General features: G+C 48.6%; 2 protein-coding genes across 9 annotated transcripts in view; one reads left to right on the top strand and one right to left on the bottom strand.

The window, feature by feature from the left end:
* Window positions 1–3,793, top strand: part of CAMK1G (calcium/calmodulin dependent protein kinase IG) — a 30,402-nt gene extending 26,609 nt beyond the window's left edge. For all 3 annotated transcript variants that reach the window (XM_045014276.1, XM_045014278.1, XM_045014277.1), the window contains 3 exons: window positions 553–968; window positions 1,533–1,662; window positions 2,824–3,793. In XM_045014276.1, coding sequence (XP_044870211.1) covers window positions 553–968; window positions 1,533–1,623 — 507 coding nt within the window. In that variant the 3' untranslated portion in view covers window positions 1,624–1,662; window positions 2,824–3,793. The remainder of the gene's footprint in view (window positions 1–552; window positions 969–1,532; window positions 1,663–2,823) is intronic.
* Window positions 3,794–3,884: 91 nt separating this feature from the next.
* Window positions 3,885–27,102, bottom strand: part of LAMB3 (laminin subunit beta 3) — a 48,369-nt gene continuing 25,151 nt past the window's right edge. For all 6 annotated transcript variants that reach the window (XM_045014269.1, XM_045014267.1, XM_045014270.1 and 3 more), the window contains exons 8-23: window positions 26,517–26,710; window positions 25,019–25,139; window positions 24,060–24,248; window positions 23,787–23,942; window positions 22,357–22,553; window positions 19,547–19,658; window positions 18,783–19,155; window positions 17,976–18,136; window positions 16,070–16,278; window positions 14,322–14,525; window positions 13,321–13,465; window positions 9,703–9,910; window positions 8,249–8,390; window positions 7,251–7,427; window positions 6,124–6,277; window positions 3,885–4,516 (exon numbers count right to left, since the gene is read on the bottom strand). In XM_045014269.1, the coding sequence (XP_044870204.1) occupies window positions 4,383–4,516; window positions 6,124–6,277; window positions 7,251–7,427; window positions 8,249–8,390; window positions 9,703–9,910; window positions 13,321–13,465; window positions 14,322–14,525; window positions 16,070–16,278; window positions 17,976–18,136; window positions 18,783–19,155; window positions 19,547–19,658; window positions 22,357–22,553; window positions 23,787–23,942; window positions 24,060–24,248; window positions 25,019–25,139; window positions 26,517–26,710 (2,876 nt within the window). In that variant the 3' untranslated portion in view covers window positions 3,885–4,382. The remainder of the gene's footprint in view (window positions 4,517–6,123; window positions 6,278–7,250; window positions 7,428–8,248; window positions 8,391–9,702; window positions 9,911–13,320; window positions 13,466–14,321; window positions 14,526–16,069; window positions 16,279–17,975; window positions 18,137–18,782; window positions 19,156–19,546; window positions 19,659–22,356; window positions 22,554–23,786; window positions 23,943–24,059; window positions 24,249–25,018; window positions 25,140–26,516; window positions 26,711–27,102) is intronic.

Raw genomic sequence — 27,102 nt, forward strand, 5'->3', positions numbered from 1 at the left:
CGTGTGAGATTGGCACTGCTTCCTGGTTGCAGAGAGGTTGGCAGTGCTGCAAGAACAGCCTCTTCCATGGTGTTTTAGTTACTTTGTTGAAAAAAGTGAAGTGAAGCACTGGAATGGGTTCCCTAGGGAGTTGGTGGAATCTCCTTCCTTAGAGGTTTTTAAGGTCAGGCTTGACAAAGCCCTGGCTGGAGTCATTTAGTTGAGGATTGGTCCTGCTTTGAGCAGGGGATTGACTAGATGACCTCCTGAGGTCCCTTCCAACCCTGATGATCTATGATAGGGTTCAGTTTTGAGCTAAATCTTGCAGCTCTGACCAGTCTGTAAGCAACAGCAAATTCCACAGCTGACTTATCAAAAAGGGGTTGGGTGAAATTCTCCCCTGCCTTTGTTTATGCCAGGGTTGAACTTGGCCCATCATCAGAGCAGCATGGCACTAGGCAATGCAACTGCAGTAAATCACTATTCAGGAGATATCCTCCATTGACACTGCAGCATCCAGGTAGCTTTGCAGCTTGGGAGATTGTCATGGTTGTTTTGTCTCCTCTTGCTCAGCAAGCCTTCAATGCTGCAGCTGTTGTGCGCCACATGAAGAAACTCCACATGAACTGCCATGCACAGGCTGACACGAGCCTCCCTATCATACAAGTGTCAGAAGTATCCAGACTCAACAGCCCTATGGTCACCAGCCAAGAGACACCCACTCAAGACAAGAAGATGCTAATTCCCATGTTAGCATGTCAAATTCCTCCCAGCCAGCTTGACCAAAACACCCGGATGACACAGAGCAAGTCACTAGATCACTTGGTTAATGGGTCACTCCCAGTCAACAAGTGCTTGATCTTGCCGGACAATCAGAGCCCTCCAACTCTAACTTCTTGCGGTTGCAGTTCAGCCTCTGAGGGGCATGAGAAGGTGAAGACCGTCTTCTGTTCGGAGTCAGCACTACTTAAAAAAGCTGCCAAAAACCAGTAGGTAGCCACTTTGTCCATTCTAAATACTGACCCAGGTTTATCTTCACAGCACAGTCCCTGCAACCAAGTGGCACTGGGCTTTGTGGAAACGTGGTGGATGTATTCAGTTCCAAGCACCAGGTGTAGGTGGGAAAGAGGGGAGGGGGAAAGGACAGATGGGAAAAGGACAGATGGAAATTTGCAGTGGCTCTATAGGTGTAGCCAGCCAAACCCCCTCCCACTCCCTTGGAGGAGAGCCTGGGGCATCAGGTTGAGACACATTAGCCAGGTGACATGGCAGAGCTTGCAATGTACTGATGTACCAGAGGACTTCACTCCCCAGCATCCTCAATCTGGTGCCTTTCCATAATTTGGAAGGGCCTATGACTTTTTTTTTTTTCACTTGCTAAAAATACTGGTCCTGCTCCTCAGCTGGCATTAATCATAACTACACCATCTGAGTAGCTGGCCCACTGTTTATATTTAAAAAAATAGTTATTTCTGCTCAATTGAAGAATGTACCTAGATTTTGCTCTTCACTTTTTGCATTTTTCTCTTTCCACCCTTCTCCCCCAAAACCAGTCACTTCAAATCAGAGGTTATCGTACCCATGAAAACCAGTAACAATTCATACCGTGGCACTGGGCAAACTGGTGTTTGTTTGGTCATGTGATTTGGCAAGTCATCCATTTGAGCCAACACATCTTTAACGGTAAGTGCACCAAGATCAATATCATTATTGCTATAAAATGATGAAGCAAGAAGTCTGGATTATGGAGTTTTCTGAGTGGAATACATTTGTTTTGGTTGTAATCATAGCCGATGGATGTCGTGGCAGCAAGTGTCTGACAAATTGAAGCAACTTCTGTTTAGACCAATTCTGTGAATCCAGGGGCCAGATTGGTTTCCATGGGAGTTGCTCACATCCTGTTGCATGAGAATAGGGGCCCTCTAGGTTCTATTCTGTAGAGGAGAGGTAGCACATAGGCCTGCCATGCTGAACTATACACAGTTGAGAGTTATTAAATCAGAGCAACCACACACTGGCCAGGTCTGTGACATGGGATAAGGAGCCTTTGGCTAATGTCAGTAGTGTCCTTAAGCTGTTGCCACATGACTGCTCTGTGGTGGCCTATATAAAATGTGATCGAGGGAGTCAGTCCAGCTCAGAGTAGGTAAGTGTCTACATCACACAAACCACTAGCACGGTCAGCACTAACTGGGTCCTCTGGCATTCTCAGCAGACATCCAGGACTGATTGGGCCATGGAACCTGAACTACTTTCCCATCCTTAGCTGGGATCCACCCAAGTCAGGTCTGAGGCACAGTGACCCCGCAGCATAGGGAAGCCTGCACTGCTACCCAAAGCTCTGCTCTTGATTTAAAAGAGATCACATACCCCAGGCACAGAAATGTCTATGTGAGTGTGGAAGTGGCTTTCAGAACTACAGATGAGATGAATTATGGATTAGTTAAGCAGACACTTGCACTACTGTAAGTAAGCGCTAAGAAGTATTACCATTAGACACTGCATGAAGGAAAGTATCCCCCAAACAAAGGTAAAAATGTTAGCTCAGTTCTCCTCCCAAGCAGATGTTGAGAAGTCAGTCTTGCTTTATATTATGGTTCCAATTTTTATATAAAGGGTTAATAGATGATAGACATGAGCATATGTGTTATAAGTGGCTTTATGCATATCAGTAGAAGGTTATCAACCTGTTGGAGTCTATTTCAATTTATTAATCCTTTATAAACTACAGATTAATGAAACCAAGAGGGCCCTGGTACTGTTTGTTAAAGGAATGTGTGCTGGAGGAACTGTCCACTGAAACAATTCCAATAGTGACTTTAAACTCTCTCTCTCCTGTTCCAGAAGGGCTGATTTACTCATTTCTACACTTTGCAGCCAGACAGCAATAGCACAAGCAAGAGGAGAGGAGATTGAAACCTGGCAGAAGCAGCTGGAGCGCCATTTTCTCAGAGGAGAGTGGCCATTTGTGGGAAAGCTGCACACTTTTTACTCTTAAGTAATCCTTCAGAGCAACAACCTTGAAGAGTAACTGGCTCACTAGAACATGGAGCAGTTGCTTGAGAGAAGGGAGGTGTATGGGCACAAGGCTTCTGCTAGCACCTTCCATGTATATGACACACACATCATTGCACAAGGCTGTATCTTGATTCTTAATATATATTGTGTAGCTGTTCAACGTGTAACAAATGTGCTGCACAGTATAATTCTTTTAAAGCAAAGCCATATGGTGTTGGTTTAATCACAGGCATCCCAGCAGTTTTACAGTCTATACCTCTTGCTGTTAGGACTTCAACAGGCTCGAGCTCAGATGTAAGAAGTCCAGTATCAATGGCCTGTCTTGGGTGTGCAGTTTTCATTTTAAGCTGTGCAAGGAGCGAGCCTGCGACCATCCTTCACGTGGCTGATGGTAATCAAAGTGAGGTCTGAATTCCCTGTTTCCAAGTCTGTATTTGTGTAATAAACACCATGCTTAATAAAGCTGACTTATTTTGTAAAGTGCCTATTGGTTAGAAGTGGTCTCCTAAATCTCCCAAGACAAATTCCCACTGCCAACGCAGAGTTGTTCCCTACACTCTCTGTCTGCAAAGTATTGTTTGAAAATAAGCAGGTGCTGACAAAATCAATGTGGGTGGTATTTAACGCCACCTTAGAGCACCACTGCTCTTACCTTAGTGTAAATAGGGCTCTTAGTGTTTACCTCAGTTATCCACTCCTGGGAATGGTCTTATATTTAGCTGTGGCCTTCAGCCTGCCCCTCTTATGACTTTCTTTGAAGAACTAAATGCAATATACCAGAAAAGGTTTTTTTTTTTAAAAAAAGTCAGAGTTTCAAAAGGTGAAATCCACATGCTAAAATAAATAAACATCCCCTGTCTAGTTGGCAAACCTCATGCAGAAATAACTCCTTCCAAAAGGCGTTATTAGTTATTGGCATTAGATCCATCTTCCCACTCTCCTCCAGCCACTCAGTGTGGCTTTAACAAGGCCACATAACATTCATTCTCTCTAAGGGCTAGGGTGACCAGATGTCCTGATTTTATAGGGACAGACCCAATTTTGGGGTCTTTTTCTTATATGGGCTCCTATTCCCCCTCCCTCCATCCCTCCCCCTCCCGGTCCAAATTTTTCACATTTGCTGTCTGGTCACCCTACTAGGGGAACTTGTTCTTTTTGGCTTCAGCCAGGCCACATACCAGTCATTCTCCCTAGGGGAGCTTGTTCTTTTTGGCTCCATGCTAGCTATTTTCTAAAGGTACAGTAGTTCTATTAGCAAAGACAAAGATCTTGAGAACAAGAAACTTCTACGAGCCAGGAGATGGGACTAAGTCCCCCAGTCAGTGTTTGAACAGAAGGCAGACAATGCAATTATATGGCGAGATGGAGCCCCAGCAGCTCATTGATTAGCAACTGGTGTAGTACGCAATGCGTTCATGGATATGATTGCTGATCTTTTCCACCTGCTCCTCCAGGCCTGCGAGGCTGGCTGACTTGACGATTAATGCGTTGTTGCTTTTCTGAATTTCCGTTTCTATAGCTAAGGAGAGAGGCAGTTGGAGTTAGGGGAAGATAGTCCAGGAAAACGATATTATGCCCTCAGGCCTTCATCACCCTTCTGAAAAGCTACACCCTCTCAACGTGTGTCAGGAGAGCACTATCAGAATCCAACAGAACAGCCAACCACACTAGCCCTGCCTACAACATGCCCAAACCCAATCAATAAGTGCATCATAAAGCCACTCCTCCAACGTCCAGGGCATCATATAACATCAGTCAATGTTTCTTTCCAATAAAGCCTGCCCCCCACCCTTCCAATAAAGCTACTCCAGACAGTGAGCATTGAAGTCAATGGAAATTCCATTGCTGACATCAATGGCTGGGCAGAAACAAGCTCATACTGTATGCACTCCATGTTCTGGAAGGGAAATTGCACCCAGGCCTATTTAGCAACATCAAGACTCCTGCCTGAGTTCAGCAATCTACAAGCAGCATTAAGTGCCTGGTACCAACAATAAGCAGCAGCATCCGATCAAATCCCTGACACGGAGAGGCACCCTTGATAAATGATGTTCACTGGAGCCACTGCTTTATCACTGAAAGCGGTGCCAAAGCTCTGGCCTGATAACTACTTGGGATCAGTGCCATTCTCCACCAGCTTGAAAGGCTCGAGCCTTCTGGCCAGGGCACTTAATCTGCACCGTGGCTGGCACCCAAAGCATACTGAATGAGGCCCTTAGACATGAGAGCTGGAAATGGAAATGAATGCATGGCGCATCAGTGTACAAGAGGTGAACTAGAGAAGCAGGTGATTGAAGCTAGCCCATGGGGGGGCTGAGTGGCACAGTGGAGTTGGTACATTGGCTTTTGCTCTCCAGCTGCAAGTTCCGATCCCTGCATGGGCCACAAGGGATTTGGTGACATCTCAGCCTCAGTTCCCCATACATGCCTCTCACAAAATGCCTACGCCGCTGGCATGGAGGGGAAGGTCCTGAAATTACACAGCAGGGTCCAAATTCATCCTGGTGAGGCCAGGGATGAACATGGCATGAGATTTCTATTACTCAACCCCATAATGTTGCACTGCAAAATTATCTAGGAGCAACAGAAGCAGCGATGGGAGCGGAGCAAAATGCTGTGAGGTTCAGTGATGTGATAAATGGTGGGCACATCAATCAATCCCTTTGTCGTGAAAACCACAAAGCAGAATCCTTTGTATTCAGAGCTAAGTTTAACCAGTTATCTGGGTTTCTGTGGCTAACACATTTGTCCTCCAAGGTCTTTACTTAGGAGGATGTTTCTTGTATCTACAAGCAGAATCACTCATTCAGGGCTTGGCTAGATTAGGGGAAATTGTACTCACATAATTACATTACATTCCTGGGGCCAAACAGGGTTTACATAGGGGTGATTCACCCTGCTGGTTTACAAGCCCCTTCTTACACCAGTGGATTACACCTACACTAGGGCTTTGGATCAATGTAGAGGGAGGGGGATGAGGAACCTAATATAGACAGGGCTTCAGCCATCTAATTCGGCACCACTCCCACTCAGTCTTCTGTTCCCATTCCCTCACCAGTGAGAAGCAGCAGCTCCGCTTCTCCACTTGGAATCATGCTCTGACAATGCCTGCACAAATTTACTTACTTTCCATCCTGAGCATCATAGCCCAGGTTTCTTCAAAGAGCGCTTTTGCCTCCATGTCGATACTTTGGATCCTGCTGCCCTGCGCTCCCAGTGTCAAATTCTGTCCCATCCGCCTCTTCAGCTCAGCATATTTTTGTTTCACCTGTTCAAGTCCCTGGATGAATGAGCAGTGCAGGTGAATTCAAGCAAATAAATGAGGTCCAAGTGATGAATGACCTCTAGACACTGTAGTAGAGCATTGTGTTATAAATGGCCATTACGACTATTATAGAGATATTAAAGACCATAATACATTTACATACTGGTTTCCAATGTCTTTATAGAAACCCATAATTCTGCATCATCTGGATTAATGTGTGGAGTACTGGTTACCCCATCTCAAAAAGAATGTTGCAGAAATAAGTGTTCAAAGAAGAGCAATAAGAATAACCGAGGGCCTGGAAAACTCTTGGGTAAGGAGAGGTTGAAAAGATTGGCATTGTTCACTGTAGAAAGGTGACAAAGAAGAGGGATAAGGTAAATGCACATCAACTAATAAATCGTTTAGAGAGAGCGAGATCAGGAACTTCTGTTCTCCCTGTTTCATAACACAAGAAGAAGGGGACATTCAAAACTGATTAAAGGAAATTCTCTCTCATGTGTAATGAAATTGTGGGACTCATTGCCTTGGGAAGCCATCGAGGCCACAAAATTAGCTAGACTCAAACAGGGATTGGACATTTCTATGGATAACAAGAATATACAGAATTACCATAGTTAATGCTAACAATTTTTGGCAAGGATATTAAACCTCATGCTTCAGGGCTTAAGTCAAACTAATTGTTAGACTAGGATGAAAACTAATGTGGGGGCAAATTATCCTACTTCTGCTACTGCAGGGTTCTTACACCTTCCTCTAAGCCAGTGGGTGCCGGACATTGGCAGAGCTGAGATAAGTAGACAAGAGGGACCCTAGGTCTGAACCAGGCTGGCAATTCCTATGTTCCTAAAAACAGAATAATTCACTTTCCCTGCAGCAGTCAAATATGTTCTGCACTTATGTGGCTTTGCTCCTGCATGAGAATAAGAAGCTAGTGAAAGATTATGGGCAGAGTCATTCCTAGGCTCCTACGAGACCTCCCTTGTACCTGCTGAGTGCTCCTTGCTTGTTCACTGGCTTCTTTTGCTCTCTGCTGAGCATCTGTGGCCTGCAACCGATTCTGCTCCGCCTTGTGCCGCAATTGGCGGATTCTCTCTGTGAAGTTGTCCAGCTGATCAGTAATGTCTCTCATACTCTTCTCCATTGGACCAAGGACAGCCTGGATCTAAAAGCCAAAGGTGTTTGGTATTTTAAAGAAAAGCTCCTCCCAGAACATCATTAATGATATATCATCCTCACGGGCACTCTTATGATTTATAATTGATCTGTAATACAGACTCAGAAGTGAGTACAGCCCCCAGCCAGGGTCCCACCGTGATAGACTCTGTTCAGCTCGACAGAATAAAGACAGTTCCTATCTCACAGAACTCACAGAGTGACAAGTGGACAAGCAGACAGATGGGGTAGGGCACAAGGAGAACACAAAGAGAAAAACAGTCTGACTTTTACAGCAAGCCAATTTTGCTAGGATCCAGCCTCTTTGTCATCATTGCATCAGCAGGGGAGGATGAAAATGGGCGGGGAACAAAGATGTGATTAGTAACTAGGGGCGGCTCTAGCCATTTCGCCGCCCCAAGCACGGCGGCACGCCACGGGGGGCGCTCTGACGGTCGCCGGTCCCGCGGCTCCGGTGGATCTCCCGCAGACGTGCCTGCAGAGGGTCCGCTGGTCCCGCGGCTCCGGTGGACCTCCCACAGGCATGCCTACGGATGCTCCACCGAAGCCGCAGGACCAGCGGACCATCCGCAGGCACGCCTGCAGGAGCTCCACCGGAGCCGCCTACCGCCCTCCCGGTGACCGGCAGAGTGCCCCCCGCGGCATGCCGTCCCAAGCACACGCTTGGCATGCTGGAGCCTGGAGCCACCCCTGTTAGTAACCTACCCGCAGTGGCAAGGCACTTTGCAGGGAGTTCCATGAGAGTTTCAAAGGAGCAGCGTGCAGGCCACGCAGTGTTACAATGCTAGGAACACAGCGTACATCACTCACCTCATCAATGCGGAGTTGGATGAGCTGAAGGGAATAGCTGGAGCCACTGATAGCATCCTGGGCTTCCTGGAGCACTGTGTTTGCTTGTCTCAAATTCTCCACCACTTCTTCCACGTTGCCCTCTACTGCGTTTGCTCGGTTCCTGGGGAAATGCAGTAGGGAAGCATGATTAAATCAAAAATCTATCACTGTAACTATAATGACAGCACAGTATGAGACATTGCTTTGTGGCTCAAAAGTTAAAAAATGGCAGAGGGGAAATAAGCTGGACAAGTGGAACATCTTGCAAAGAGAAGATGTGAAAAGCTTGTAATAGAAGCCAGAAGTCCTGAAGCCACTGTGCTTTAACCACTTGATCATGCTGCCTTCCAAGAAGAGAAGCAGTGCTGTACTTCCCACCACTAGGACGAGGAGGCAGGATGGGAAAAGAAACTAAAGCCGCCTTTAGAAGCACAACTACTTCTAATAATTGGTAAAGTGGGGAAAGATGAATTATTTAAGGGGGAAGAAAGTGCCCAATTAGTTGCTTAAAGCTTTATGTCCATTACACCGGCTGCCAGTTTGAAGTGAGACTTTTTACTTTCCCCTGGAATGTCTGCACACAAAGCCAGACTCCCCTAACTCATCACGCTCAGCTGGGGTCAGATGCTCTCAATGGGTTTACACTCTTATCCCATTAACCTTCTCTCCAGAAAATTGCTACGACGGAGTCATCATAAAACAAACCCATTGCAGCTCTACAAGGGTGCTCTGGTGGTGGTGGTTGTTTTAAAGGGACAAGCCTCCGCACTTTCATCAGGATAGTAAATATGCCATTTAATGGTCTTGTCCTCTCCCTTAGTAACTGTGCGATTATAATGGAGATCCCATTACTGAGTCCCTGGAAATCCCTGTTCAGCTCTATCATCTCTCATGATAGGTGCTCAAAAGAAGCAAAAAAGGTTCCCATTGGTCAGGGAAAGATCTTCCCACCCCAGTATCTATAATGAAGGGATGTCAGACTATTGTTATTAGCAGCAGGATTTATTATTTGCATTGCGATATCAGCTAGAGGCACCAGTCAAGACTGGAGTCCCATTTCTCTAGATATTGTACAGACACACAAGCTATTGGCTACAATCTCAGCTGATATAAATCAGCACAGCTCCCCTGAAGTCAATGCAGATTTACACTAGCTAAGGATCTGGCCAGCAGTCAAGTGCAATTTGGTTCCGGTAATTCTGGCAGCATTATTCCAACCATGCTGTGTAACGTGACTCAGGCACAAAGAAGGTGAATCTGAGAGTGGGAGTTGCTGGAAGGCCAGATGGACAGTGAGCAGCAGGATTGAAATGGGACTCTCTCTCTTCTGGAGGGACTTGAGGAATGCAAATATAGGGCCACTTCCATCCATTTCTGTGGACTCTGGGTCAGGCCCCTAGACTTTGATCCCGTTAGCTTAAAGCCCAGCTTACCTTGCCTGTTCAGCCTCTTGCTGAAGCCTCTTGGCCCTAGCGATATCACCAGCTGTTTGGGTGAGGATGCTCTCAGGGCACTGCAGCTTAGCAGCCAGGTTTCGGATCTCAGTCATTTTTCTCAGGACCGCAGCAGTGTCCGTTGGGAGGCGGAGTGAGAGCACATAGTCGCTGACCTCCTGGATGGTAGCAGGGTCAGTGGCTGGGTCTAGAGTGTTTATGAACAACAACAAAAAGTCAGGAAGAGCTGCAAGAATAGAGTGCGGGCAGGTCTGGGAGCACAGCCCGGGGACCAGAAATCCAGGGGGCAGGCAATGCAGGAGGTGACTGTAAACACCAGGTTCAGGGGTTACAAATTCATGCTCCCGCTACCTCCTCCTTCAAAGAGTTGTGTGTGTCTGCCAACAGGCAGCCAGATTACCGCTAACTTAGTCCATTAGTGTATCCCCCATTTTACAGTTCCTCCTAAGGGACCCTAGGCAGTACTCCTGCCGGAGCCACTCGCTACGCAGATAAGATGTTCTGTGTGTCCTAGCTGTAAGTCTGTCTTTGTGGCTCCTACCACGCAGGCAGGGTTTCAACTGGGTGAGAAAATCCAGGAGGTGATTCTTTAACAACTGAACCATCTCAGCTCAGGGGAGTCAGATCAGTTGAGCAGAGAGACAATGGGCCAGATTTGGCTTTGCAGATTGCTGCACCAGCTAACACTAGGCATAAACTTGACCCATTGCCTGGAATAAAATAAGAACTGGTTGAGATTTAACTGAGGACACTGCCAAACACTTCAGCCAAGCTTCCAGCCAGAGCACTAAGACAATACCTTTGATTTGACAAAGAAAGTTGTGAAGCTAAATGTGGAGCGCAGTCTGACACTAGAAACAGACCGAGCAGCACATGTATTCCAGGACAAGCCTTTTACGTCTACACTACCCGCCGGATCGGCGGGTAGTAATCGATCTATCAGGGATCAATTTATCGATTCATTGCGTCCCATCTAGATGCGATAAATCAATCCCCGAATCAATGCCCATACTCCATCTCAGCAGGAGAAGTAAGCGGAGTCGATGGGGGAGCCGTGGCGGTTGACTTGCTGCCGTGAGGACGGCCAGGTAAGTCGAACTAAGATACTTCGACTTCAGCTACGCAAATAGCATAGCTGAAGTTGCGTATCTTAGACTGACACCCCCCCGCCCCAAAGTGTAGACCAGCCCCTAGATCACCACTGAGAATAACAGATCTGAGAGAGAAGAGATGTGCACATCCCAAAGGACGTTAGGTTAGTGCAGGGGTAGGCAACCTATGGCACGTGTGCCAAAGGCGGCACGCGAGCTGATTTTCAGTGGCACTCACACTGCCTGGGTCCTGGCCACTGGACCGGGGGAGCTCTGCATTCTAATTTAATTTTAAATGAAGCTTCTTAAGCATTTTAAAAACCTTATTTACTTTACATACAACAATAGTTTAGTTATACATTATAAACATAGAAAGAGACCATCTAAAAATGTTAAAATGTATGACTGGCACGCGAAACCTTAAATTAGAGTAAATAAATGAAGACTCAGCACACCACTCCTGAAAGGTTGCTGACCCCTGGGTTAGTGATTAGCTGGGGCTTGGTAATCTCTGTAATACCAGACAGTGCTGAATGACCTGATTTTCTTATTCAACTAATTCTCATGAGGTTGATCCGTTATTAAAATCTGCTTATGAATTATAGGTCATCCCACTGGATGTTGGGCACAATAAATTCTTTCACCTGGTTAATAATCTGCACTATAGAAGATTTGCTTGAGTTTATTTCAAGTCAGCAAGTGCTGCTGGAAAGCTGGTCTGGCCTGAGTGCTGTGCAAAAGCCACCATCATAACTGATGCTAATTGAGAGCCCTCAGAGGCTGTCTCAGCATCGAGGCGAAGGAGAACGTACTCTGCTCTCAGATGCCAGGATAGAGAAACAATGGCAGGAAGGCACGTGAGGAAGTGTCTCCCTGCTGCCACTCTACTGTAACTACTCTGCAGATGGAGTGCTTGGTGCCCTGGAGCTGCCAATCCAGCACTTTTCACCTCTGCTAAATTCAGTTGATTTGTTTTGGACTGGTTTTTTTTTTCCACCTTGGAAAAGGAGAGTGATTCCTGAACAGCTGCAGGAAGCATGGCCAGATTTCTCATTAAGTTCTACAGTACAGAAAGCTGAGGCCTAGCAATTTCTGCCCTCCCTACAGCCACTTACGGTAACTTCACAGATGGCATTTGGAGGCCATTAAGGCAATGGGCTAAATCTGTCCCTGGTGTAACTCCGTGGAGGTCACCGGGGTTACAACACCAGTAGTTAATCTAGTTCTGTGTGAATGGCACAATCAAAGCTTGACTCGGAAGATGTTGGTCCTGGTCAGACTGTACTTCTACTCCCCGGGGAAGAACTAATTTAAGTTTCAGGTGCTGAAGGCTCAAACCTATCTAGATATAGTCAAATACCAGAGCTGGCTACATTCAACTTGTATTAAAGTTAGTCCATTTTTGAATGCAAGTCTGCTACCCGGGGCTCACGGTGCATTAGTGGCATTTACACTCTCAGGCAAAGCAAAAGCAGCACTCCCTTTAAAAATGGTTATATCAGTTTAACAGCATTAGAGTAAGAACAGTGGTTTGAGCACTGGCCTGCTAAACCCAGGGTTGTGAGTTCAATCCCTGAGGGGGCCATTTAAGGATCTGGGGCAAAAATCTGTCTGGGGATTGGTCCTGCTTTGAGCAGGGGGTTGGACCAGATGACCTCCTGAGGTCCCTTCCAACCCTGATATTCTATGACTATGATCTGGTTCCCTGTGCAGTGTGAACTGATGTAATATTCCTAATATGATATTGGGAATTGCAAGATATTATTAGAACTAAGAACTGTTCACAAAAAGGCCCAACACCAATCAGAACTTGCTTGTTCTCAGGGCTCATTGAAACTCAGACTGCAATTCAAATATTTACAAACCTTTTGAAAGCTCCTGGGCCTTTTTTCTAGTAAATCTGAGGCCAATTTATTGTTCCCTTGCAACACGAATTAGGTGAAACTGAGCCATTTTAACTGAGTTTTGGGCTTCATTTGAGCTCTAAATACAAAGCAAACCTTGGAGGTGTTCAATGTACATGGATCAAAACCAAAGCAAATATTTGTACCATGAGACAACCCCCTGGGTTTCACACTGCCGTGCTTATTATTTCCCCTGCTCTTCAGAAAACACATCTAGGGAGCTAGAGCTGGTGGGGATCCCAATGGCCCAGTGATTATGTAACTTTTTGCCAGGATTCCATTTCTCAATGAGACCAAGAAATCCTCTCATGAGATTTAAAGACTAAGCAGAGAATACAAGGCCAGCTCTTCAAAGGCTTCTTTATCTGTACTCAGAACTGGCACATCCAGTGAAACCAGCCAACAAGCCCTTGTCCAGGTGAATAGGTGTAAGTCAGGTTGAGGGAGTAATTCCCTGACCTGTTCTCACCCCTCCCTGTTCTTATGGCTAAGGTTTTCCATCCACAAAGGGACACGCATGGGCACGCTGTGGGCTTAAAGAGTCCATTAGAGCTCTCCCCTCAGTGTCCTGCGCTCGCATGCATGGAGACGGTTGGATTTACCTGACAGGAAGTTGCGGACTTGCTGGATGAATTGTTGGATGCGTCGGACGTCTCCTTCTATCTGGGTCCTGGTTACACTCACTTGGTCCCCGAGACGTCGTGCATTGCTTTGGATTTGGTTTGCAGCTGTTTCTGCTGCCCTGATCTGCCAACAACAGTGCCCCCGGTAAAGTCAGTTTCTACTTGGCACAAGACAGCCTAGAAAGCTCACCAATCCTGTCCGGGCTCTGCCACCAACATCCTGGGTGACCTTGGGCAAGTCACTCCACCACTCTGTGCCTCAGTTGCCCCATTGTCAACAGATGGGAGGAGAGGCTTGAGGGACAAAGATTTAAGATGGGATTTTCAAAACAGACTTTCAGTGGGACTTGGGCTTCTAAGTCACTAGTCTCCTTGGAAAATTCTGCCCTTAGCATGTTCAAAGTGCTCTGAGATACTCAAATGAAAATCTGTAGGAAGGGACTAATGTGGCTAATGTGTATATGCTGGATCCTAACTAATGATGGTGCAGAGACTGTAGCATAAGAGCAGCATTGAAAGGCTTGAGAAGTTTAAGCTTTCCAAACCCCCTCCCCATTTTGCATTGCTGCCCTGGAAATTCAGTGAGAACAAGCTCCCTGGTGACCTCCCCTGAGTGCTAGAAACACCAGGAGAAGAGCTGTTCCCTGGGTATTTCAGACCTTTGGCTTCCGCTCTAAGAGGGAGCCAGGACATGCGAGTCAAGCACAAAAATGACCATTTTTTTAAAGAAGTTCTACTGACATTTCCAAGCCACCCAGGAAATTCAGGTTTGGGTGAAGTTCGAGGTGAGTTATTTGAGCCCTCCCTAGCCCTGCCTGGGTAAACATCCCGGTCATCCCCCTCTCTGCTTAATGAAGGTGACATCTCCATTGCAATGTATCATGGGAGCAGGTGAACATACAGTGTGTACGCTAATCAGCCCCTCCTTGCCGTTACCTGTGGAAACAGACACCCCTGAGCTCCTCATTCCCTGTACCTACCATCTGCATGGTCTGCTGGAGCTGAGTGTTTAAGCCCTGGAGCTCTCTGGTGGTCTTCTCAGCAGTTCTGATTGCGCCCCGTGACAGAGGAATGATCCCTCTGCAGCTGAGGCCTGTTCCGCACTCCATTGTGCTGTCCTGCGGACACAGCTCCCCATCACAGTGCCCAGGGGTACAGGACTTGGATCTGACACCACTGCAAATCTAAACACAGAGAGAAGCTGCATGCTGGTGAGAAGGCTCTGATGGTATTGGTGCTTCACCATCAATGGCACAAAGACCACAGTGGAGATGAACCTTCCAACACAGACACAAGAGAACAGGTGTATTTGCATATCCATGGGTGCACAATTCTTTTAGGACTATTTCTGGTGTAGCACTCAGCATGGGCTTAGAGGAGAGTACATGCAGGCGTGGCTACATATGAGCGTAGTGCAGGGGTGTAACAGAAGATGCACACAAGAACAGTTCATGGAGGGTAGTGAAAGGTATGTCTTGCAATACAGAGGAAATACATTGTGTGGGGAAGAGTTTATATAGAGCAGCGGAGGGTATGCACAGATAGCTGTATGTAACTCAGGGTGAGCATACCTAGGTACACTAGATGGCATATATATTTTTGGAGGCAGGTTTGCACTCACTATTTGGCAGCTGTCAGTGGCAAGGAAAAAATGGTATAGAGTCCCGTGCTCCCATTATCAGAAGAAGCTCATACAACACACAAGGGTGTCTAGAAATAAGCTAAAACGCTTCAAAGGGCCAGGGCACGTCTATGTGATGTCCATGAATATCCTGTAACCTACAGGGTTTGCTTATATAGAGGTTATAGGCTGAGAAGTCCTAAGCGGTACTTCTGCATGAATAGCAAAGGTTTGGGGTTGCACGTCGCCTTCTAACATTATCACTGGGGTCTATTCAGTGAGGAGGCCAAGAGGAGCAGCTGTGAGGGTTCAGAACTGGGGCATTTACCCCTTTCCTGTCACAGGCAGGGATATTTCACATGGGGATGGCTCTGATGCTGTGAAAAGCAGCGAGATGAATGGGTGATGGTCTCCACAGCAACATACATCAGGAGATGCTGAAATGTGTCTCCATGGCAATAGCAGAGCAGCGTGGGGAGGAAAAAGAAAAGGAGGCCTTGAGCAGAAACCAGACAGCTCTTGGAGACATAATGCAGTGAGAACCGCTGGGGAAAAGTTTCACTGGTGGGGAGACCATCCAGTGACTTGGTATCTGCTGTTACCACACAAGCAATGCTCAAGCTTGGCTCAGCTGAATAGCACCTGCGAAGAGCCCCAGGACCACACCCCTCCAGTACATAAAACGGGGCAGTGATGCATTCTGTGGATGCTAGAGATCCCAGCATACCATGCTAGGCTGCTTGGGTCAAGGTGCAGTAGTGCAGACTGGGACCTCTACCCTCTGCACTGCAAGCAGAGGTGCGAGTACAGCACGTGTAGACATGCTCAAGCTAGCTTTGATCTAGCGAGCTCAAACACCAACAGCAACTAAGTTGTGGCATCACGGCTAGCCACTTAAGTATATACCTAGGGTCCTGGGTGGGCTTGAACAGCCGGTACTGACACAGCTTCAGTGCTAGAGGTGCTCAAGCTAGCGAGATCAAAACTAGCCCATGTTTGGTACACACGTGCTGCCGTCACACCTCTGGCCGCAGGTAGACGTATCCTTCGTCAGAGACGCTTTGACCACCTCATTTCAGCCTGCGACAGGATCCATGTCTGCTTCACCTTATTTATAGTTGGTGTCAAGTTGGGGGAGGAGGCCATCTCGCCCTGGAGGGCCTCCAGCCTGGAGGTGTGGGCTGTAAAGCTGCTTTCCAGCCTCTCGGCCGTTCTCCGGTTCTCCCTGGATCGAGTCAGCAGGCTGGAAGTGCCCGTTATGCGGTAGCTGGCATTGGTGGAGCTCTGGTAGGCAGAGCTGACAGTCTTGAAGGCTCCTGCAGGAATAAAACCATGTGCAACGCGAATGGCTTCATGACTCATCAATGCAGCAGTGCAACCTAAACCATGGGATTGATTTTAGCCTGCTGGAGAATGTGTGGTGGGGAAGGGGGAGGAAGCGGCGAGAGTGGTTAGTCACAAGGATAGTGATTAACGGTCCTTCTATTGATTGTTTCGCTGTGAACTGCAGCCTCCCTTGTGTATCTAAGTCTGTCTTTGAGCTAATGGCTGTAAACAAAACCAGAACAAAATACAGACAGGTCCCGATCCTGGGCTGCATTCCAGCCACCCTCAGTGCAGCCCAGGAGCAGCAGCGTTATGGCACGTCTACGGCTTTCCCACGCCAACCCTGGGGACCGACAGGGCCTGGAGTACTCCATGGGTGGGGGGCTGCTCTATATCACACCCATCTAAGAGGGACTGTCCTGATAGCATGATTCCCTGGCCATTCCCATGGTCCCCTAGCCAGAAACTCTCCACTGGGAGCCAGAGGAGGGGGTGGCGCAGGTGCAGCTGTAGGAACTTCATACCCCTCTGTGGTTATTCTCCTTTGCTGGAGTGGAGCAGTGCAAAGTGGCCATAGGGGGACCAAGGATGTGGACCCACAAATGGAAGGAGAGGGGTGACCCCTACAGGGCAATGAAAGAGTGAACTCACTTGAAAGTAAAACAAATCACTGGTAAAACCTTGGGTTGAAAAATGCGGAGGATTCTGGGTGGGATTCTAGATTTCAGCTGAACCCAACATCTCAAAGGGAAACTCACTACAAAACACCGGGAAGCTCACTACAAACTGCCAGGCTTTGCTTGGTTTCCTGCTGAAGCTACTAAGATTCTCAGGTTGTCCATCCGATCCCACCAATCCGCCCAGCTGGCTTGCTGAATGGAGGACCTCTTTGGAATCATGGCAAGGGAGTCCTGCTTCCTCTCTACTGCTCAACAGACACACACACTCCAGCCCTCAATGGGAGCAATCAGAAAGAAGCGGACAGAACTGCGCAGAAGCCTCAGAGGTCATTCTCCAGCGCTTCAGATCAGTGCTTTGCCAGCAAATCCGAACAGACGCACAATGTGCAATGAGTCAATGAGGGAAAGCAGAAAACAATAAGAAAAAATAAGAACTCTTTAGGGAACTAGCCGTAGTAGGGATGTGGAGGCAACCCACCAATTTCATCCTCACAAGGCTTAATTAGCTCTTCCCAACAGTGTCTGACAACCACTTGGCTCTGTCTTCTACCCCATCACCTCTCCCATCTGTGCAAAAGCTTCATTCGTTCAGCTCCCTTCCAGTCCTGGTGACAGATTCTCAGAGGGGCTTTTATTTCCCATTTTTAATTAAGCTCAGGCTGTGTTTTAGGAGGCGAGGTGCTTCTGTAACATCCAGAAGAAAGTTTGTGCTGTCTGGGAGGGAAATCAGCTGGACTGCTGGGATACCAGTAGCAACACTGCCTGTGGCTGACCTTTCTGATGCCTAAGCTTTGGAGACAAATTCTACCAGCTGTAGGTGCAAAATTGCTGATGAAAGCTTAGAAGTTCGGTGGAAAGAGCACCTCTAGCCTGCATAACTATTTGCTGATCCTGAATTGCCCATCGACACAGAGATGCTCCTCACCCATCCGACTGGTGGAAAAGTAGCCAGAATTGCAGTCCCCACGGATGGTCGAGTACAACTGCATTGAGCCAAAACTGCCTACCTGAAAGGTCTGTGCGGCGGCTGGCTTCAAACTGGGTCTTCTTAATCTGGTACTGCCCGTTAATGAAAAGCAGGCTCTTGTCCAGGGCTTCAAGATCATTGGCTAGAGAGAAGGTGTCATTCACAAAGGGTAGGTTGGGATTTATGTCCTGGACCTGCCGTCTGAAATCGAGAAAGGAGAAAATAAAATGAACCATATTAGACCGCACCGTCTGTCTGTCTCACGTATATTACACACATAGCAAGAGAGAACTGAGAGTTCCTGCCCCAAAACTTTAGCAGCCGAATAGACAAAAGGTGCGAGGGGAAACAGAGGCTTAGGCAGAGAAGGGATTCCTCCCTATCACAGAGGAGGTTGGTGGGAGAGCCAGGAATGCATCCTCAATCCAAGGTCAGCACTGCCTCTCTGCCTTATATGTCTGTCTAAGCATCTGGGGCGATAACTTCACTAGGACGTGCAAACAATGGGAATGAGGGGCTCACAGTCGGTTCTACCCCATCTATGGATTAGGAGGACAGACAGGTTGGCAGGATGAGCACATATAGCAGGACCTCCACATTGTGCGATCACTGAGCCAAGCAGACCTATTTTAAACTGAAGAACAGGCAAGAAAGTTAGTGCGATTAAATGTGTAACATGCTAAGCCTGTATGTTGAGTCCCTCTCCAGTATCAGGTCCACACAGGATAAGAACCTACTACTACAGCTAGCCCAGGGAGTTCTTCCTTTCATTCAAGTGCTAGAGGCCGATATGGGGTTCTTGGCACTGTGAACAGATCATTTGTACAAGTGGGGAGGAGTCTTTTACCTGATTGCAGTGAGCATGCTGGACACCTGACCCAGGCCCTGCTCCGTCGCTAGGGGGTTGCCGAGGATCCCCTGGATCTGCTGAACATTGCCTTCTGCTTCCAAGATGTGGGTGCTGAAGCCAGCACCCCCAGTTCCCAGCTGCAGTCGTGAAGTGGAGTTTCTCAGGCTGGCTTGGCGCAGGCCGAACCGGCGAATGTCGCTGTCGTAGGCCTCGAAGCAGGGGTGGCACGTCTCGCAGTGGGGGTAGTTGCTACAGTAACCCCGCTGGCACTGGTCGCAGCGAGGCCCGGTAAAGCCAGGGCGGCAGAGACAGCTGCCTGTGGTCTTGTCACACCCCATCCCCTCCGTGCCCTGGAAACTGCAGTCGCACTCTGTTGGGTGGAGAGGGGGAGGTGAAAACCTGTGACAGGCAAAGCAGTGCTGCTAAATCAGATCCCCATTGTATCCCACTTCCCCTGCATGGACCCTCTGTGGAAAGGAATTAGAGTGGTGAGCCCCAACATCTCACACCTTATCCAGGATGCAGAGGGGAAGGCTCTTGCATGGAGGGTGGCGGGAAAGGACCCAGCAGGAGGCAGAACTAGGCACACAGAGGGATGGGAAGAGGAACAGAGAGAGACAGGGGAGCTCTTCCAGAGGGGAATGGCCTCGTCTACCAAAAGCAGCAAGGTTTTGAAGTGGCAGGGCAAAGGCCAGGAGATATTTTTAGCAACAACAATTCCCCGGTGCTGAAAAACAGTGATAAAAAACGATTGTACAGACCTCTGCATCCTGTCCTGACATCACCGTAGGACCCATCTGGACAAACCCGCAGCTGGGCAGCAGAACAGGTACGCCCTGCAAAGCCTTCCCGGCATTGACACTGCCCTGTGAACTGCACCAAGAGAGGCACATCAGTGGGGAAACAGCTTTGAAGAATGTCTGTAGGGAGACAGGGAGAAAGCTCTCCCTCGCTTGTTCTTGAACCAGCAAATCACACACCCCCTTAGTAATGTCCCCTGGGTAGCAGGACTAGTGTACAGAGTCCCCAGCAACGGCAATCCCATGCTTTCCCTGGGTAGAAAGTCTCATCAAGCTAGTGGGAGTATGTCTCCTGGGGTTGGGAATCACACTCCCAGCTCAGAGACACCTTAAGAGGCCTGAATCCTTTCAGCCCCTGTTGGCTCGAGCACTTTTGACAACCCACATCACCCATGTTTGAAAACGTTGGCCCGAGTCCCATGCTAGCTGTGATGAGAGTTCTCCTCCCCTCCATGTCTCCTGCACCATGGAGACCAAAGAGCTCTCTCTCCATTATCCAAGCCCTTCTGCTCTGACTCATCGGCTCAGAATCTTTACTAGGCCAAGGGCGAGAAACAAAGAATGTAGCACAGGATTTGATGTTTCTGCCATCGGAAGATGCTGACCTTACAGACTGTAGACAATGCAAATGCAGGGATATCTCACATTGACAGTATGGGGGGGTGGAGATTGGGGAGAGATCATCAGCTTACTTTAAAGAGGGAGATGTGAGTCCTTAGACACGTGTCCCCACACTGCTCTGACTGGTAACCGCAGCTTGAGCCATTCTAGGGGCCCACTCAGTCTCTGAATCACCCTCAGTACCTCAGACCCCTGCATTGCCCAGGGGAATGCAGGAACACTGAATTTCATTTCCCTCCGTATCCACTGTGCATGCCCAACCCAACAAGGCCCCTTTCCAATGCTTGTGTCAGCTGGCAGTCCTCTGCAGCCAATGTCTGTTACTGAATTCATTGCATGTTCCACTCTCCCAACAAAGGGACTATAATTACAGGCAAAATACCTGCCTGCTCTGCTTTAAAAGCAGATGATTTTACAGGAGCATGCTGCCCCTTATCCTGCCCCATACAAGGGCGAGGCTCAGTCTGCAATGGGCCATCCCAAAGGAAAACTCCAATATACAGTCCTTGGTGAGGAAGACCTTCTTTCCTTTACAGGGGAAAAGAATCAACTGACACCCAATTCTCAGGGACAGCTCTACTGCAAAAATACAACCTAGGGCTGAGATTGGATTGTGACTCAAGAGACTTGGGCTCAAATCCCTGCTCTGCCACAGACTTGCTGTGACCCCTGCACAAGTCACTTAGCCTCCCTGTGCCTCAGTTCCCCATCTGTAAAATGGGGATAATAATGCTCCCTTTGTCAATATCCTCTGTTTTGACTGTAAGCTCTTCCAGGCAGGGACTGTGTCTTATTACAAGTCTGTGCAGCTCCTAGTGCAATGAGACACCAGTCTGAGCTAGCCCCTAGGTGTGTCTACAACACAAATAATAAACTAATAATGTTGATTCCAGATTTCAAACAGCCCCACGTTCGAGATGTTCAGACCTCAGGTTTTGGTTTTATGTGGGATAGAGGAATCAACCACAAAATCTGGATCTGGGTTCGAATCCTGAATCCTCACAAAGCTTGGCCCCAGTTGTATGATTTTGGGACCCATCTCCAATTGTTAGAATGGGCATATTTTTCCTAATACATAACCTGAATTTTCCTAGTTCTCCTCTCACTGATTAATTTGTCCCCCTTCTCCCACATCTTAAGAGCTCCTATTAGGATTTTTTTGCTAAATAGCAGACCTTTCAAATGTCTTAGCCTTGTCTTTGTAATTACTGGTTTGTCTTGCTGCGCTGTATGAGGGGCATGATGGACTACAGACAATTGCCGGGTGCTACAGGGACACATGATGCAGCCCTTTCCTAAAGGGGAGAGGCAGGTTCCATAGAAAAGCAGCAAGATGAGACCATTTAATAAGCGGCCTCAACTCTGTGATCACTCGGTGGCACAATACCATGTCACCACGGCACACAGCAGGGGCCCTGACTTGTGCTGCTGCTTGTGACTTCCTCAGCTGTTCTACTAAACCAGCCAGCCCAGTTCCCTTCTCAGAAAGATCCATTCAAGCCAAGAGCAGTGCCAGCAGCATTAACAGGATTCTTTTTAGAATTGGCTGAAAAACAGTGAGGAAAGAGAGGAAACTGCAAAAAATGTGCTGAATTTTTTTCCTACATTTTTTTTCCCATAGAAAGTTCATCAAAATTTAGAAATTCATAAAATTTCAGCCAGTTCTAATTAATATTATTGCCCTCCACTTGTCTATCTATGGAATTTGTATGGTCCCCATTACTGCACTATTGGAGTGCCTCACAATTGTTAATGTATTCATCCTCACAACACCTCGGTGAGGGTTACAATCCTTATGGAGAACTGCAGCACAGAGAGACTAAGTGACTTGCCCAAGGACACACAGGATATCGGTGGCACAGCAGGGAACTGAACCCAGGTCTTTCTAGCACTAACCTAGTATCCTGACCCATCATCCCACCCACGGCACCAAGCTAATAGTGCTGCTACACAGCCATGGTCATTACTGGTCTAGGTGCCGCCTGACACGGGGCTTTAGAAGCCACCGAAGGGGCAGATGGAGCACAAAGTGCTCCCCAGCAGCGTGACATGAGATACAATGACCTGGTAGCACAATGTCTGTCCACGCCCAGGATTCCCACACTGCTGCAGCCAAGCTAGCTCCCTAGGATGAAATCTGGGGGCCGTACCTGGTTACACTGGGGGCTGAAGGCGTTGCGAGGGTCACAGTCGCACGGCTGACAGCCTTGGCCGCTGGCGATCTTCCAGTGATTGGCAGCGCACTGATCGCAATTGGCTCCCACCACGTTGGGCAGGCAGAAGCACCTCCCTGTTTCATCATCACAGGGTGCGTCCTGGCGTGTCCCCAGGATGTTGCAGGCACATTCTGAAAGGTAAGGAGGCTTGTTCAGCCAGCACCGTCATTAGAACCGGGCGACGACCACTCCAAGGCCGGGGGGGTTAGTCGGGCTGCTTGGGGCTCCAGATTCCTGAAGGGATGTCTGCTTTAAAGGGGCAATGAGCATGCAGGAAGGGTGCAAGAGGGGGGTTAGTTCAGGGGTCCACAGGACGGAAGCACAGGAATAAGGTCTCTGCAGGCCTTTCCCCCAATATTCAGAGACAGAAGGAGGCAGCTACTATACTACCTCCCCTGTGCCAGAGCCTGGTCATGTTGGTGCTACTTATCTGGTTTAATACAGTAGTGTCCAGTCAGGCAATGCACCATGACATTGAGATTATGACTCCAAAGTCTCTATGACCCTGGGGTCTCTGTTCTCCCCCTCCTCATCCCTATCTAGTGCATGATGGAGATCATTCCATCCAGTCATTTGCTGATCTTGTTCCCCCTGCCAATGACTGAACCTGAGCCTACACTGCCACCTGCTGTAGCCCAGACGCCGCCTCGCCGCAGCACTGCACTGTCTTTAGCAGCTTCTGAGGCACTAGCAGAATCCAGTGTGAGATGCACATGACTAGCCCTGGGCGAATGTGGATCTGGAGGTCCTGGCTCTGTTCAAATGAGCACGCAAGGATGTGAGGGCATGACACCCCCCACGCTCCGAACCACCAGCCGGCAATGCTCAGCAGAACAGGTTTTCTCATCAGGTCACAGAGGGCCCTGCTTGTTGCCAAGCTGAAAACCAGTTCTCTTCCTCAAGACCAGGACACAGCCACTGCAGGGCTGGGTTTCGAAAACCTTCGCTGGTCGGGGTTTTGTTCTGCAAGCCCCACAAACGAGGCTGGCCTGGAAGCAGATCCCATTCAAAGCTCTCCGGGAAGCTACATAAAAGGGCTGGGTGGGACCCACCTTTCTCTTATGCCCCTGGAACCAGGCAGCCGTGATGCACCATGAAGAGGCCTCTGCTCCAGGTTCAAGCACTGGCAGAAAGCTCAGGCCTCAGGGTGACTCTGAATTTACCCAGACAAGCATGTTCCCCCACCACCTTAAAAACCCACCTTCTCCTAAAGCCAATCTTTATGCATCTGCTTTCCTAGATTCATTTGTTTCAAGGCCAGAAAGTCTGGCCTCCTGCATAACCCAGGCCAGAGGTTGCCCCTATATTGAGCCCCTTGTGTCTGACTAAAGCATCTTCCAGAAAGTGGCGGTAGTTTCACTCACTGTGGCATCCCAGGGGGTTGGCATTGGTGAGCTGGGTGAATCCGGGCTTGCAGAGATGGCAGCGGTCCCCTTGCACATTCTCCTTGCAAACACAGCGTCCGTTCAGAGGGTCACAGCTGGACCCAGGCACCGTGCCATCCGGGTCACACTCGCAAGCTGAAAAACACACACCTTACATAAACAACAGCGACCAGGAGACCACGGAGAAGTCACTGGGAGTGGAAGGGGAAGGTCTCCCAAGGAGATGGCCAGCTCCCAGGGAATGCCACTTACGCAGACAGGCTTCCGGATGGGTGACATCTTGTCGCTGGTTGCGGAAAAAGTAGGCCTTGCAGTGTTCGCAGTTCCTCCCCACTGTGTTGTGCTGACAGTCGTCGCACACACCTCCACTCACCCCACCGCTGGCTTGGTACGCAGCTGGGTCAAAATGGCACGTCTCCGAGTGACCGTTGCAATTGCACCCTAGAAAGCGAAAACATCCCTTTTAAACACTGATCATTCAGAAACCACCAGCAGCTGGAGTTCTTCCAGCTCAGCACTAGATGGCACTCGATCCTCATGCATCACATTCACAATAGCTTTTAACTATATCGTAGCGTTTGGAAGTGGGCACTGCCAGGTTGTATCTTTGAGGGAGGCTGTTGCTGAGGCTGTAAGCTCCTTGTGACAGGGACTAAGTCTAGGGGAGGGCTGTCCAGCATGTTAAGGCTGATTGGGGACCTGATTGGGTCCTCTATGCACCACAGCAATCCTAATATAGCATAATATAAAATAAATAACAGGAGCAGGTATTTCTGGGACTGGTTTTGCAAAAGCCATATGGGATGGTTTGGATCAAGGTCTATTATCATTCTAAACCCCCAAGTTGTTCAGATGAATGGATTCAGATTTTTGCCCCACTCTAATTATTGCAATGCAATTAGCGTCTTAAGAAGATTCAGAAAATTCTCAGTGTCCAAGTTAGTTCTCCCCACAAGAACTTGGCATGCTTTCCCAAGCTGAGCGTAGCCAGAATGGGGGGAGAAAAAGCCATTTGTTCTGGGTCAGGTCTACTGGTGAGAGCCACCCATTTTTAGATGGTGATGGGAAATAATATAAAATAAAGGGAATTAAGTTCATTGTCCAGCCACAGCCCCAGAGTTACATCAGACAGATTTCAACTGGTCTGATGGGTTTGGCAATGGTAAGAGAGGGAGAGAGGAAAAGAATGGCTGGACGGTGGACACACATACTCCGGCATTCATTGGGGTTCCGGTCCTCTGCGGGTATCCAAGGCTGGTCATTGTAGAAAGCTGCACAGCGATCGCAGTGTGGGCCGGCGGTGTTGTGCTGACACACACAGTGTCCGTGAACCTGGAACAGAGACAAAACTTCATACCCTATTTGCAGCCAATCTGTTAGCTCACTGTGACACACACACATACACCCCTACCTCGCTGGCAGTAGCTACTCCTTCTGGTCCCACTGCTCATTCCCCAGTTAGACTCATCTCTCCTTCCTGTCAGTCTGTGTGGACTAGAGCAGCATGGGGACAAACTGCTTCTAGGAAATACGTGTAGATATGTCCTGATGCTGTTAACATGAATTCCCAGAGTGGAGGGATAGCTCAATGGTTTGAGCATTGGCCTGCTAAACCCAGGGTTGTGAGTTCAATCCTTGAGGGGGCCATTTAGGAATCTAGGGCAAAAATCTGTTTGGGGATTGGTCCTGCTTTGAGCAGGGGGTTGGACTAGATGACCTCCTGAGGTCCCTTCCAACCCTGATAGTCTCTGATTCTACACAAGGTATCTAATGGCAGGAGACTAGTACATACACCAGCAGGCAGAAGCCTGTATTGGTGAATGTAATTTAGGTATGAAATAGAGTCAGCTAGGAGCTTCTGGGTCTCCTGGAGCCAGGGAAAGTGAAGACTTGCAGTGGCGAAAGGTGCAGTTACACCCTCACTTCACCACTGTGATGTGCAGCCTGAGCCCTGGTCTACATTACAGAGGTAGGTCGATGTAAGGCGCTTATGTCAACCTCATTCTGTAAGTGTCTACACTAAAATGTTGCTCCCTGCTGATGTAACTCACCCACTACCCCGACTTATCTCCACCTCCGTGAGAGGCAGAGCGCTTAGGTCAATGCAGTATCAATGTAGACACTGAGTTGTTTACATCAACTTGCCTTTCAGAAGCCATCTCACAATGCCAGTGAAATCGGTGCGAGTGCTCCTGGTGAGGACATGCATCGCTGATGCAAGGAGCGTAGTGTAGACATGCAAAAGCAGTTTAATTAGTGTGGTGGCTGTAAGTCAACATAACTTAGGTCCACTTAATTTTGTAGCATAGACTTGCCCCGAGTAAGAATCCGTGCACTCAACAAGCACCACTTCGTAGACATTTCTGCCTTCCTCTTTGTGCATTAAAACATTACGCAAGGTGTGCTTTGCCCTGAGCAAGCAAAAGAGCTCTGTTTTCCTGGGATCCTGTATCATTCCCCCCAGCCTCCTAGCTCAGGCAAAATGGATCAGCATTGTCCCTCAACTGGCATGGGGCCTGTGTTAAGCAATGCGCAGCGCTCCCTCCCTCCTAAGGGCTGATCGTGCTGCTGAAGCAGCACTGACAGTCCCTAGTCCCAGTGGAGGGCAGGACTGGGACAGGATCCTGGTGTTAAATCTAGAACTCAGGGATGGTACTGAGAACTGACACACCAAAGCACTTGTCTCCTGGTTTTCCTTTGTGCTCTCACCTGCATCATGGCATTGGGGTCTCTGGACGGGGCCCTGGAGGGCGTACAGCTGTCTGCGTGTCCATGGCAGAAGCAGCTTCCCTCCACTTGCATTTCGGTCACAGCGTAGAAGGCGCTGGGTGAGCGGTAGCCCTGCTGCGGGAGGCGAGGTAGCTGGGTGAAGTTAACTCTCAGGTTGGTGAATTCTCCCAGGTCTGTATGGGAGAAGAGGACAAATGAGGAGGAAGTAGCGATGAAGTCACAGGCCGGCGGGGAAGCGCATGAGGCAGAGAGAACCAGTCATGGCACAATTGGCATTAGCTGGGCCCCTCTGTTGGCAGCAGCAGGACAGAGATCAAGGAGCAGAGAAGACTGCAGTATTCTCCTACCCATGGGATGTACGTCTCTCTCTATGGCAGGTCTGCATCATATCTGTGGGACATTGCGGGGGAGGGAGGGGAAGTGAGACCGCTGCTGCGTGGGCTGTCCCTGCTCTGTGGAGTCATTGTTTAGAGATGCCAGCACAGCACCTACTACTAGCATTAAAAGCTGCTTCGGAAACAAAGCACCTCGCAGTGCCACGTCATGCACAGCTTTGCAAAGGCTG

Source organism: Mauremys mutica, chromosome 4 (genome assembly GCF_020497125.1).
Source record: "Mauremys mutica isolate MM-2020 ecotype Southern chromosome 4, ASM2049712v1, whole genome shotgun sequence".
NCBI classification, from domain to species: Eukaryota; Metazoa; Chordata; order Testudines; family Geoemydidae; genus Mauremys; species Mauremys mutica.